The 13,410-nt window shown below is 54.7% G+C and overlaps 1 protein-coding gene across 11 annotated transcripts in view; it reads left to right on the forward strand.

Annotated features, from left to right (window-relative positions):
- The window catches only part of LOC131496848 (uncharacterized protein C17orf113), a 51,238-nt gene that overhangs the window by 33,181 nt on the left and 4,647 nt on the right, over window positions 1-13,410 (forward strand). For 7 of the 11 annotated variants that reach the window (XM_058702581.1, XM_058702583.1, XM_058702582.1 and 4 more), the window contains 3 exons: window positions 8,691-8,839; window positions 10,719-10,829; window positions 12,242-12,407. In XM_058702581.1, the coding sequence (XP_058558564.1) occupies window positions 8,691-8,839; window positions 10,719-10,829; window positions 12,242-12,407 (426 nt within the window). Of the gene's footprint in view, window positions 1-3,792; window positions 4,526-5,805; window positions 8,354-8,690; window positions 8,840-10,718; window positions 10,830-12,241; window positions 12,408-13,410 lie in introns of those variants that run through there. The other 4 variants (XM_058702576.1, XM_058702577.1, XM_058702575.1 and 1 more) reach the window with 2 other exon arrangements.

The following is a 13,410-nucleotide window of genomic DNA, read 5'->3' on the forward strand; positions in this document are numbered from 1 at the left end:
TGTTCTCTGTCTGGGCCATTTAATACGATAGCCAGTAGCCACGTGTGGCTATTGAGAACTTGAAATGTGGCTAGTGAGAGTGAGGAATTGAATTCTAAAATGTTTAATTCTGATGAACAGCCACATGTGACTATTGCTACCATATCTGACAGAGCAGTTTCGGAATCCATCTTCCCATGCTTCCTCCCTACCAATCTTTTGTTCCTTTATCAAAAACATCCCAGGTCCCCTAGTAACTTTAGCCCTCTGCAGAATGGGACAGGATAGCCAGTTTCTAGGTATATGGAAGGGACTTGACAAACTTTGGAAGGGTACCACCTTGGACTTGCACCTCTTCCCCATTCTAAGATCCCTTGGGTGGTAGGCTGGATAGGGTCACACAGAATCATGGGATCTTAGGAGGAAGAGAGGTCAAAGGCAGCTGTTTTAGCCACCCAAGAGGTACCCAAGGCTTCACTCCATTGTTCTCTCTGCCCGAAAGCTGGTGCTTCCTTACTCATTCACTCCCGAAATTTTGTGGAGCACCTGCTGGGTGCCAGGCAGTGCTCCCTTCTCTGGGGTCCAGATGTGAACAAGTTGGTTATGTTTCCTGCCCTCAGGAAGCCTGCTTTCTTGAGAGAGAGGGAGACAGAGGGTGGGGGTGGGGGGAGGATGCCAAGCAACAGAAATGCAGAGAAAATGAGCAGATTTGTAAACTGTGGGGAGTACAGTAGAGGAAACAAACAGGAAACAGCAACAGAAAAGAAGGGGACCTCCTGGGAAGGGATAGAGAAGTCTCCTGGGAAGAGGCGACAACTAAACTAAGACCAGAGAGGAAGTGAAACAGGCAAAGTATTGACAAGGGAGGATAGAAACATTCTGGAAGAAGGTACAGCATGCGCAAAGGCCCTGGGGATGGGAACCTGGCACTCTGGAGGAACTGAGGGATGTAGCTGGAAGGGAAGAGAGGCACAAGTGGCCACCAGAGAGGTCAGCAATGCCTGGACATTTGGCAGACCTCGAAAGGGATCCTGGCATTGGCCTCAGAGAGCAAGAGGTCATAGAGGGGTTTTAGGCAGTATGTTTTAAAAAGCCCCCTCCAGCTGCTATAGGTCCAGGTGGCTCAGAGAGGGTTAAGAGTAGGTGGAAACCCAGAGTGCCATCAGGAAGTGACTGCTGTAGTCCAGGCAGGAGATGCAGGTGCCCTGGATGAGGCTGGTGGCAGCGGAGAGAAGAGACAAGTGAGAAGCTGATTGTGGAGGTGGAAGTGACAGCACCTGTGGATAGACTGGGTCCAGGATGTGGAAAAGAGCAGGGGCTGGAGGGGCAGGTTTCTGGCCACAGCACCCGGGTAGGAGAGCAGGTATTTCCTGAGCTGGGCTGACTGGGAGAGGAGCATATTTGTAGGGACAGATCGACAATTCCATCTAGACGAGCCAGGAACGTGGTTTGATGGAGAGGTATGGCGCCCAGAGGAATGGCTCAGGCTAGGCTTGTTTATTTCAGGGTGACTGGCAAGGGTGGTTCTGAACTTTTTGGATGGTTTTAGGTTAGGAAGAGGAGGAGGAAGCGTCATCAGGAGTGGAGGAGTGCCGATAGGGGAAAGGAAACCCAGGGGACGTAGAGTCTTGGAAGCCAAGAGAAAAGCATGTTTCAAGGAGGGTAGGGTGAGCAGTCTAGGGGGAGAGAACTGATGAATTTCACCACACGTAGCAACAGAGAGCACCTTCCCTTGCACTGAACAGGCTACCCCTGGGATTCTGCTCATCTGCCCTTGTACTTACCCATTAAATGCTAGGTTCCATTGCAGGGTGCTGGGTATATCTGGAGGACAAGACAGTCACCGCTTTCTTGGAGCCCAGAATCATCTAACCCATAGCCTCAGACACATGAGGTTCTTTCATAGGGCCCAAGTAAATCCTTTTAGTCTTTTAAACAACAAACTTGTGCTGAAAGGCATCTGGATGCCCAGCCGTGCATGCCCAGGGACTTAGGAATCCCAAACTGAACAAATGTGATCTTAGCCTTCTGGGAACCAAGTGCAGAGATACACAGAGAGTCCCTGAGTTTACCATATTGTATCACCAAGACCCATGCGCAGAGAATTATGGGAAGCTACAGGATAGGCACCAGCCCCGGCTGGGGGCTGGGGGCAGGGGAGGGCAGGGTGGCAGAGGGGATGCAGAACTGCTCTCCAGGAATGAATGGAGATTAGCCAGGGAATGGGGAGGGATAGGAAACTCCAGGCACAGAGGATGGAGGCAGGAGCAAAGTAACAGCTGGGTGTGTGGGGGGAATGGTAAGCCTTTGGAGCTGCTGGCCGAGCAGACGGGAGCGGAGGGAGGCTGGGGAGGGCCCCGCTGGCTCATGGTGAGGTGTGTAGACTCAGGCAACCATTTAGGACGCCACTGAAGAGGTGGAAGCGAGAGAGGGATCTGTGTCTGAGCTCGCCCTCTGGCTGCTGGGCAAGGGATGAATCTGGGGGCATGCCTGCAGAGGTGGAGGCAGATGTATCATCCAGGTGACACCAGAGTCTCAGCATGGCCTTTGGGGTCAGGAGGACTTAGATTCTTTTTGTTTGCTTGTTTGTTTTTAGAGTTACTTTATTATTTTTTTTAATTTTTTATTTTTTTAAATGTACATCCAAATTAGCATCTAGTGCAACAGCGATTTCAGGAGTAGACTCCTTAGTGCCCCTGACCCATTTAGCCCATCCCCCCTCCCACCACCCCTCCAGTAACCCTCAGTTTGTTCTCCATATTTATGAGTCTCTTCTGTTTTGTCCCCCTCCCTGTTTTTATAAGGAGGGCTTAGATTCTAACTCTGCCTCAGCCTTACTCTAACTTACTGCTCGTGGAACCCTGGGCAAATCACCTGAAGTCCCCAGCCTCGGTTTCCTCCTCTTCAAAATGAGGCTGATACCACCCTCAGAGTACTTGAAAGAGGAATCTTGGCTTTCTCATGGAGTCACTGTAAAGTCCTTAGCACAAGGCCCGATGAAGTTCACATTTGACAAATGGTAGTTACTGCTGTTGTTATTAGTAGGCATGGAGAGGTGGGGACAGGGTCGAAGGACAGTTAGGAAGTTGGCTGGTTTGGGCCGCTGGCTGGACGTGGCCTTCTGGTCCTGAACGGCTCACCTGTCATCGTGCCTGGGGCGGTGGAAGCATGAGCGAGATACAGGCAAGCAGCTAGCTCCTCTGGTCTGGGGTCGGGCCCCCACTTCTGGGCTTCCCTTCCCAGAACCCCACTATCAGGGAGTGTGTGTAAGTGTGAGTGCGCCCATGTGAACGTTCAGGGAAGGGAGGTCCAGTGAAAACAAAGGACATTCCTTGGTGCTGTGACTCCGGGAGCTCAGCTTTGTGCTAACTTCATTCTGATGAAATAAGCGATGGTGGACTGGAGAGACTGGCCATCCTCTTGAGTGAGGAGTCAAGGTCTGAGTTTGAGTCCTGGCTCAGTCACGAATTATTCATGGGCTCTGAGAACTGCTGTCACCTGGACTCAGTGCCCTCACCTATAAAATGTGGTTGCATAGATGATGCCAATCTTTTCAGAGCTGAGTTCTGACATGTTCCGGCAGTCAAAGTTAGTGCCTTGTCCTGGATGGAGGGAGACACTCAGAGTGGGCTGGGGACCCCCAAACCTCCCCCACTTTGCATAACATTCTATGGCCCTTTGCATGACCCCACCCATTCCCAATAGCCCTTCCCCATTAGGTGCAGTCCACCCGTCAGCTGGGGAGTGCTCTGTGGGCAGCATGAACCCACCGCGGACCCCCTAACGCCTCTCCCTTGTCTCTTTCATCTCCAGTCTCCCACCAGCAGAGCGGGAATAACCGTTCCCAGCTAAGTTAGATGGATGGTCCCCATTAGCCTGGCGCGCTGCTCCCCTCCTCCCCCCACAATTTCCATCGTCAAGGGAGGTGCTGCCGTGTGTGGGGGGAGCCTGGGGGACCAGAGCATTTGGGTGGGGTCGGGGGTGCCCTGCCCCTTGAGCAGGAATGGTACCCCCGGGGAAGAAACCAGCCGGAGAGGCCTCCAACTCCAACAAAAAATGCAAGCGTTACTTTAATGAGCACTGGAAAGAGGAGTTCCCCTGGCTGGACTTCGACTACGAGCGGAAGCTGATGTTTTGTCTCGAGTGCCGCCAGGCCCTGGTGCGGAACAAGCACGGCAAAGCCGAGAACGCCTTCACCGTGGGCACCGACAACTTCCAGCGCCACGCCCTGCTGCGCCACGTGACCTCGGGGGCCCACCGCCAGGCTCTGGCTGTCAACCGGGGCCAGCCCACTTTTGAGGGCCCAGCTGAGGGAGGAGGGGCCTACCCAGACCTGGTCACCACCCCCACCTCCAGGGGCGTCAAGGTGGAGGTGGACCCGGCCAAAGTGGCGGTGCTGACCACGGTGTACTGCATGGCCAAGGAGGACGTGCCCGATGACCGCTGCTCTGCCCTGCTTGAGCTGCAGAGGTTCAACCTGTGCCAGGCGCTGCTGGGCACGGAGCATGGCGATTACTACAGCCCCAGGAGGGTGAGGGACATGCAGGTGGGTGGCAGCCAGAGGTGTGGGGGAGGGCTCGAGGAGGGAGGACATGGAGCTGTCTGGGCACAGCGCCAGCATGCCAGGCCCCCGGGCAACAGCCAGAACGCTTCATTCATACCTTCACCCAGCAGAACCTTTCACTGAGGCATATCATGTGCCAGGCCCTGGGCCAGCTGCTGGGGGCACAGCTTGGAAGAGGCCAGACCAGGCCCTGTCCTCAGGGGCACAGAGGTTTTCCCTCGCTGTCTAGGCCAGAGGTTGCAAGCCTGGAGCCTCGATCGGCCCACAGATACATTTTGTTGATTTTCACAGTGCTTTTGGAAAACCTAAGTTAATTTCCAAGTTAAAAAAAAAAAAAGAAAAAGTGAGAGATTACACATAAAAATGTGGATTTGTGACTTCTGAAAAGCTAGGTCCCTATGCTCTCAGGGCATGAAGAGCAGACCCGGGGCTTCTCCATTCCCTTTGGTGTATCCCTGGCCCACTTCAAGCCCAGTACCGCCCATGTGGCCCCACGGGGCATGCAAATTGCAGCTCTGTCCTAGGTACCAGTTGTGTGAGTCCTAGGGGCTGGGGTGAGGGTGGGAGAGTTTGATCTCTTCCTACAGAGTGATCGATGACAGACAGACAAACGGAGCACACAGTTGGGGTTCTATGTAACTGGGAGGGAACATGTCTATCAGTTAATCCCTGAGCAGCAGAGTAGAGGGAGACTCCCAGGAATAAGGCGGACTAGGGCAATGCCATAAAAGCACACATAAAATGCTATAGAATCTTTATGGTTCCTAAAGCATTTTTACACTTACAAGCACAGCGACATTTGTAATTGCCAACAACCCTTTTTTTTTTAATTATTCATTTTCGAGGGAGAGAGAGAGCATGAGCAGGGGAGGAGCGGAGAGAGTGGGAGACACAGAATCTGGAGCAGGCTCCAGGCCTGAGCTATTAGCACAGAACCTGACGCGGGGTTCGAACTGGCAAACCAGGAGATCATGGCCTGAGCCAAAGTCGGACGCCTAACTGACTGAGCCACTCAGGCGCCCCAATTGATAACAACCTTTTAAGAGCTTAGAGGCAGGCAGTGGCCTGATTTCAGAACTGAGGAAACTGAGGCTCAGAGAGGTGAAATAACTTGCCCAAGATCACACAGCCAGTAAGATGCAAAGCTAGGATTGGTCTGTCTGCCCCCAAGGTCTGTGCCCTTTCTTTCCCCAGTACTGCTGCCTCCCCTTTGCAGGAGGAGCCTAACTCTGTCCCTTCCTTTCTCTCCCTGGCTGTCCCAGGTGGCCATTGCCAGTGTCTTGCACACAGAGGCCTGCCAGCGCCTGAAGGCATCCCCATATGTGGGGCTGGTGTTGGATGAGACCAGGGACTGGCCTGAGTCCCACAGTCTGGCCTTGTTTGCCACTTCGGTGTCCCCCTGTGATGGCCAGCCTGCTACCACCTTCCTGGGCAGTGTGGAGCTACAGGAGGGTGAGGCCACCGCTGGTCAACTCCTGGACATCCTGCAGGCCTTCGGCGTGTCTGCACCCAAGCTGGCCTGGCTCAGCTCGAGCCTCCCCAGTGACCGCCTTGGGCGTGTGGGCCCACAACTCCGGGCCGCCTGCCCGCTGCTCACCGAACTACACTGCCTCCCTGGCCGGACAGATCCCGAGCCCCCTGCCTACCTAAGCGAATATGAAAGTGTGCTGGATGCCCTATTCCGCCTCCACGGTGGCCCCAGTTCTCACATGGTCCCTGAGCTGCGGGCAGCACTGGACCTTGCAGCTATTGACTTGGCAGGACCGCGGCCAGTGCCCTGGGCCTCCTTGCTGCCTATCGTGGAAGCAGTGGCTGAGGCTTGGCCTTGCCTGGTGCCCACACTGGAGGCCTCTGCTCCAGCCTCCCCTACAGCCAGGGCACTGGCCCTCGCCCTACGCCAGTTCACCTTCGTGGCCTTCACCCACCTGCTGCTGGACACTCTGCCATCCATGCAGAAGCTCACCCTTGTCCTGCAGCCTGAAGAGCCGGACTTGGCCTTGTTGCAACCCCTGGTGATGGCAGCCGCAGCCTCCCTCCAAGCCCTGCGCAGCTCGGGTGGGGCGCGCCTCCAGGGCTTCCTGCAGGAGCTGGCGTCCTCCAGCTCTGACTTGGGCGGTGGGCGCTGCACCTACCGCGGCGTGGAGCTGGTCGGCTACTCCGAGGCTGCGGTGCGGGGCTTGCAGCGGCTGCGGGGGGCCTTCCTAGACTCCATGCGGCGGGGGCTGCGGGACTCCTACCCCGGGCCCTCGCTGGACGCCGTGGCCGCCTTCGCGGCGATCTTCGACTCGCGCGGCTACCCGCAGGCACCCGAGGAGCTGGGCGCGCACGGCGAGGGGGCACTGCGGGTGCTGCTGCGCGCCTTCGCCCCCGCCGTGGTGCGCCAGAGGGCGCTGGGCGACTTCGCGCTCTTCAAGCGCGTGGTGTGCAGCCTCGGGCGGCTGGGCCCGCGGGCCTTGTGCGCCAAGCTGGCCTGCGCGCGCTCAGAGCTGCACGAGCTCTTCCCGGACTTCGCCGCCCTTGCCGCCCTGGCCTTGGCGCTGCCCGCGGGCGCCGGCCTCCTGGACAAGGTGGGCCGCAGCCGGGAGCTGCGGTGGTGGGGGCAGAGCGGGGCAGGGGAAGGCCGGGGCGGCCCGGCGGTGAAGATCGCCGTGGATGGGCCTCCGCTGCACGAGTTTGACTTTGCACTCGCCGTGGAGTTCTTGGAGAGTGGGTGGGCGGAGGGGCTCCTGGGGTCACAGCTCACGTGAGGGCGGCCCCCTTCCCTCCGCCCAGACAGCCTGGGGCCCTGAGCACTCTAGGGGCCAAGACAGACTCTAGGTGACCGTGCTGCACCCAAGCTGACCCCCTAACTGTGGCCTTCCAACCACCTGCCCCGTGCTTCCTCCGCTCCACGCTGAGTACTAACCCAGCCCCGTGGGCTGTGGAGGAAGGGCTGTGTGGAGGGGGTCCTGGGCAAGCCCACGGAGGTGCTGGGTTTGGGGACACCCTCAGTATCACTCCTGCCCTTGCCAGAGTTTGGGGAGGAGTAGCTCACCATTTTCCCTCTGGACCCAGCCCAGGTTTGGGCCATAGAAAAGCTGAGGAGTCTTGGTTGGAGGGAGAAAGGAAGACTGGGTCTGAGGGATTGAGGGAAAGAGGAATGGGTCCTTGGCTGTTAGCTCCCCACCTGGCAGCATCTCTTCTCTTCAGATAGGACTAGACGGCAGATGACTTCCTTGGTGTCGACACAGCACAGCACCCTCTCTGTGCACAAGCTACCAGTTCAAGGGAGGTGGGGGTGGTGCCCTACCTCCCCCACCCACCGGTAGGCTGCCTGTATGTGGCTGTGTATATAGATATACACATCTACAAATGTAAAATAAATCTATCCTATCTTGCATATCGTTAACACACAAAAAATCGAAAAGGACTTCTTCCGGCTTTGCAATGACAGAGTCCAGAAAAGTTTCAACGGACTGCATTTATTTCTAATGTTTTTCTTCCTCAAAGTCTGGTTGCTCCCCAAAGTTCTGAGCCTTCCCCCGCCCTTGCCTCAGACCTTTAAGACCAAAGACTGTAAAACCACAGGGCTGGAAGGGCCAACTCTGAGGACCAGCCTCGGGCCACACCCAGGAGCTGGAGGGCTTTTTGCCTCCTGGGAGAAGGAGTTGGGGCCTCACCAGAGCTGGGGGGGGGGGTGGAGGGGGAGGAGGACACATCCCTTCAGATTCCAATGGGTTTCCCATCCCCTCTGTCAGCCTTGCTGTGACTGTGTGGGCATTAGTGAGAGGGGTTTGGGTTTAACTTGCAATAAACTGGAAACCCAGTGCATCTCGCAGTCTCCATGGTGCTGTGTGTGTGTCAGGACTCCTCTGGCCTGGGATTCATTGGGGTACTTCTGCTACCTCTATAGGGGATGGGAGGGGCATCCTCCTGGACTGGGAACCACAAACTGTGGGCTTCTGCTCCACCGGTTGTGGAGAGGAGAGGCACAGAAATGGGCGGTAATTGCCCTGGGTTTAGCCAGTGCTACTTTGTGAAGAGGGAGACAGGAGTTTCTGCCCCGGCTCCACACCCGAGAAGCCCATCAGCCTCTTTTTCTGGCTGTGGAGGTAGATGTGAGCCCCGTGGCTCCCCATTTCAGACCCTGCCCTTCTTCCTCCTGCAGCAGGCCCGGCCTCCAGCGCCCCCAGCCCCCTGCTGGCCTCCCTGCCCCTGCCTGCCAGGCCTCTGCAGCCCCCGCTGGACTTCAAGCACTTGCTCGCCTTCCACTTCAATGGCGCCACCCCGCTCAGTCTCACCCCCAACTTCAGCACGGTACGGGCTCAGCTGGCGGGTGGGGGCATGCGGCCAAGCTTGGGGTGGGCAGGGAAGGTGGGCTCAGAGGGGCTGGCTCTCAGAAGCTGGGTATAAGTAGAAACGACATCCCCAAGAGTGACTAGGTGCCCCCCAAACGGGGACCCCTGGCCCAGCTTTTCCTTAGGCCAGGGAATGAGGATGGTTCCAGTAACACCTGCTGGGCCTGTCGTCTGTAGGTTTTGCTTGAATTTTTGTATAGGGACATCTATGGGTGATCTGTGTACGTCTGTGTGCATTTGGGGTATGCCCTTCTATTTTAGTTTATGTGTCTGTGGGTCTTTGTGTGTTCCTTGTGGTTGTGAATGTGTGTGTGTGTGTGTGTGTGTGTGTGTGTGTGTGTGTTTGTAAACATCTCTTTGTGCCTGGGTCCTTGTATGTAATTAACATGTATGCCTGTGTATCTGAGAGATATTTTTGTGTCTTTGTGTCAACTCTGTATGTGTTTGATATGTGTGACCTCTGAGTGTGTGTGTCTTTGTGTGGTTTGGGTAATTGTGTGTCTGTGCAAGTGTGCCATTCGTATGCATGTGAGCGTGTATCTTTCTGCATGGCTCTGTGATTTGTAACTGCCTGTAGGCTTATGTGCTATGTGTGTGTATACCAGTCTGTGTATTTCCATGTGTGCATGTGTGTGAATGAAAGTGTAGGGAGCATGAATTTTACTTCACTCCATGAGTGATAAGGAGTAACTCCCTGCTTTCTTTAATTCTGGAAAATCAAATGTAATCATCAAGGAGCCCACCCTACCTGACAAGATGGCGGGAAATTCAGTCTCAGTCACCCTTTGGAGCCCCTTTCCAACCTCCAAGGTCACACAGAGATCTGAAGGAGCCTGAGTCCTTTGGGGAGGGTCCCCTGTTCTTCAGTCCCCTCTGTCACTTGCTGACACACTCACTGTTCATGCACACAGTCCCTTGGGAGTGGGTAAAGCTTCTGTCGCCCTTCTCGCTGGGGGCCCTGCTGGCCATTCTCCTGTCCTCTGCCTGCCCCCAGCCCTCGGTGCTGTTAGGTGAGGGTTAGAACCTCTTTCTGTTCCCAGGAAAGTTTCTGAAGGCATGCTTTTTTTCTCAAAGCCTCTGTTCTCTTCTCTCAGGAAGGTTGAGAAAGTTCCTCTTGATAAGCAAGCTGAGACCACTTCTGCTGTTGGTCCAACAAGCCAGGCCCTGAGAAAAGGGAACAGGAAGGCTTGGTTTGATAGAAGAGAAAAAAAAAATAGTTAAAATAAGGAAAAGGGAAAAAGAAACCACATAAATTAATGTTCCAAAGAAATGATCCTGCTGCTCGGGGAAACTTCTGGCCTCCATGTGCTGCCGCCTGTCCTTTCCCGGCCCCCCACCTGCCCCAGCCCTGCTCTCACTCCCCTTCTCAGGCCCTGTGACAGTGGAAGAGCTGATGAGATCAGCCTTCTCTGTCCCAGCCCATGGGCCCAGCGCAAAGCTGGGTTGTGGGACAAGATTTCCAACAGAAGACCCTTTGTCCCTTCCCTGCTTCTCCCTGCCTCTAACTCTGTCCCAATAGTTGTGATTCTTGTGAATGAGGAAAACAACAACAACAACAAACCAGAGACCAGAGGGGCTGCAAGAGATGCCAAGGTGATCACCAGGACATGGTTCTGTTTCTCCCGATCATGGAGGCCACCCTGGCCATCCCACTGCCTCCAAGCAGAAACCCGGGGAAGAGATTGTTTGTGTGTCTCCTATCCACAAGGATGGGAAAGTTCTTCCTACGGCCTGATTCCTGCCCTCCCCAATAGTCTCTAGTTTTTGGCATTTTGCACTGCCCCCTCCCCCCACCAAGCTGACCCCAGAGTTATTGTGCCCTCCCACCCCCTTCACAGATGGACCCAATCCAGAAAGCTGTCATCAGCCACACGTTTGGGGTCCCCTCCCCTCTGAAGAAGAAGCTCTTCATTTCCTGTAACATCTGTCACCTGAGGTTCAACTCAGCGGTGAGAGGGAGTAGTGGAAACAGATTGGGGAGGAGGCTGGGCAGGGAGGGGGCTGGACAGTGGCTTCCGGGGTCTTTCCTGGAGGAATAAGGCCGGCAAAGGGACTGGGGTCCATATTTTCTGTCCCTGGGTGCAGAAAAGGCACTCCTGGTCCTTTACCCATCCCACCCTCTCCTCTCCCCAAATTCCTCTGCCTCTTCCCTCCCTCTCTAGTGGTCCTGGGACTCCATTTCCCTCCCGCTTCTCTCCTGTGTCCTGGATCCTTCTGCAAGAGAGAAGACTGACCTTTCCTGCTCTGGGTCCCAAGGGACACCATTAGCTCCTAGTCTGGAGCTGAGTTCTTAAAGCATCTGACAGTTAACGTGTTGAACGTTTTCATGCCCATCATCTTAATTAGTTCTCATGACACCTTGTTAGATGGATAGAGGCCCTGTTATCATCCCCACTTTTCAGATGAGGAAAATGAGCCTCAGAGACGTTAAGTGACTTGTCCGAGGTCACACAGCTGGTGAGTAGCAGAGCTGAGATTTGAGCCCAGGCCTGGCTGACCCCAAGGCCCACATACTTTCCACCACAGCCTCCCCTAGATAGTAGAGAGGCCTCATTCTGGCCTCCCAGGGAAGATTTACCTTCTATCTGGACAACTGTGGGGCTTGGAGAGATCTGCTCTGGTGAAAGGGTCTAGGGAGGGGCCATGGGGGCCTGTCTTTCCTATACTTGGGAGCAACAAGCAGGGACCCCTAGGTGAAGGGGGGAGGACACGAACAGGCCAGATTCAGGGGTTTCCTCCAGGCTTTCAGGTTATATGAACCTTATAAGAGATGGACAGAAAGACCTCGCTCTGAGGGAAGGACCATGTCTTCTCCATGCTGGGCTCCTGGCACAGAGCCTGGCAAAGAGCGAATGCTCAACAACTATTTGCTGAAAAACTGAACAAAGAGATGAATGTTCTGGGGTGCACATACCCGAAGCATGACGACTGCTCTATTTTTTCCATTTGTGCATTTATGAACCTGGTAACTAACATCGTTGAGCACGTGCCGTATGTACTAGGCCCCTGTCATTCCTGTTCTCTTTTTAATTCTCACAACCCTTCAAGGTCAGTATTGTCATCACAAAGTTTACAAGTCAGCAAAATGAGGCTCAGAGAAGTGAGGCGATTTGCCCAGGGATGCACAGCTCATCAAGTGGCTGAGACAGAATTTGAAGCCAGAGGCTGCTTGCCTGGAGGCTCATGTATGAGAATGAGTTCTGTAAACCTCAAGGCCACACAAATGCTGTGATGACAAGGATTCACCTCTTGTCTGGCCAGAGCCCTGTCCCCTCTGACCTGCCCCCTGCCCCTCGCCAGCTCATGGATGGGGCATGTGGACTCAGCAAAAAATGGTGACCCCAAGTCCTCCCCTCCCCAGAACCAAGCTGAAGCACATTACAAAGGCCACAAACATGCCAGAAAACTCAAGGCTGTCGAAGCCGCCAAGAGCAAGCAGAGGCCACAAACCCTGGCCCGGGATGGGGTGCTGGTGTCCCCCACCCTGACTCCAGCCAGTGGATCCCCTGGAGAGCCGCACAGCAAAGGTCAGTCCTGAACTCTTCTCCCCTCTCCCCAATCAAATCTGGTTTCTGGCGAGGGGTTGGGAGATTTCTGCACATTATTATTACTTTTAAAACGTTTATTCATTTTTTTGAGACACACGTGCGTGCGCGCGCACACACACACACACACACACACAGACACAGAGTTGAGTGGGGGAGGGGCAGAAAGAGAAGGAGACACAGAACCTGAAGCAGGCTTCAGGCTCTGAGCTGTCAGCACAGAGCCCGATGTGGGGCTCGAAGTCACGAACTGTGAGATCATGGCCTGAGCCGAAGTCGAACACTTAACTGACTGAGCCACCCAGGCGCCTCTGCATATTGTTATTATTTTTGCGTGTGTTGGGGTATTCCATACATACAGAAAAAGGCACACATCACAAGTGTTGAGCTCGAGGAATTTTCCCAGTCTGAATATACCAAGATCAAGAAACAAGCACCCAGAAGCCCTCCTTGGTCCCCTCCGGGTTACCACCTTGTTGTAGTAGCTTCCTAGGCTACCATAATCAATGACTGCAAACTCAGTGGCTCAAGTCAGAAGTTTGAAATCCAAGTGTTGATGGAGTTGATTCCTTCATGGGGGCTCAGATGGAGAGTCTGTCCCATGCCTGTCTTCTAGCTTCTGGCACTTGCTGCCAAGCCGTGGCGTTCCTTGGCTTGTAGATGCATCCCTCCAATCTCTGCCTGTGTCTTCACATCACGTTCTCCCTGTGTCTCTGTGTCTCCATGTGGTCTTCTTTATAAGGACACCAGTCATTGGATTGGGGCACACCCCAGTCCACTGTGATCTCAACTACTTAACATCTGCACAGACCCTGGTTCCAAAGATCACATTCTGGGGTTTCATGCAGATGTGAATTTTGGGGTGATGCTATTCAACCACTTGAATTCAACCACCCTCCCCCAGGTGATCCTGACTTTTCTTGCCATCGATCCGTTGCACCTGGTTTTGGTGAATCCTATCGCATGGAACTTTTGTGCCTGGCCT

The sequence above is a fragment of the Neofelis nebulosa genome, chromosome 16 (genome assembly GCF_028018385.1).
Source record: "Neofelis nebulosa isolate mNeoNeb1 chromosome 16, mNeoNeb1.pri, whole genome shotgun sequence".
NCBI classification, from domain to species: domain Eukaryota; kingdom Metazoa; phylum Chordata; class Mammalia; order Carnivora; family Felidae; genus Neofelis; species Neofelis nebulosa.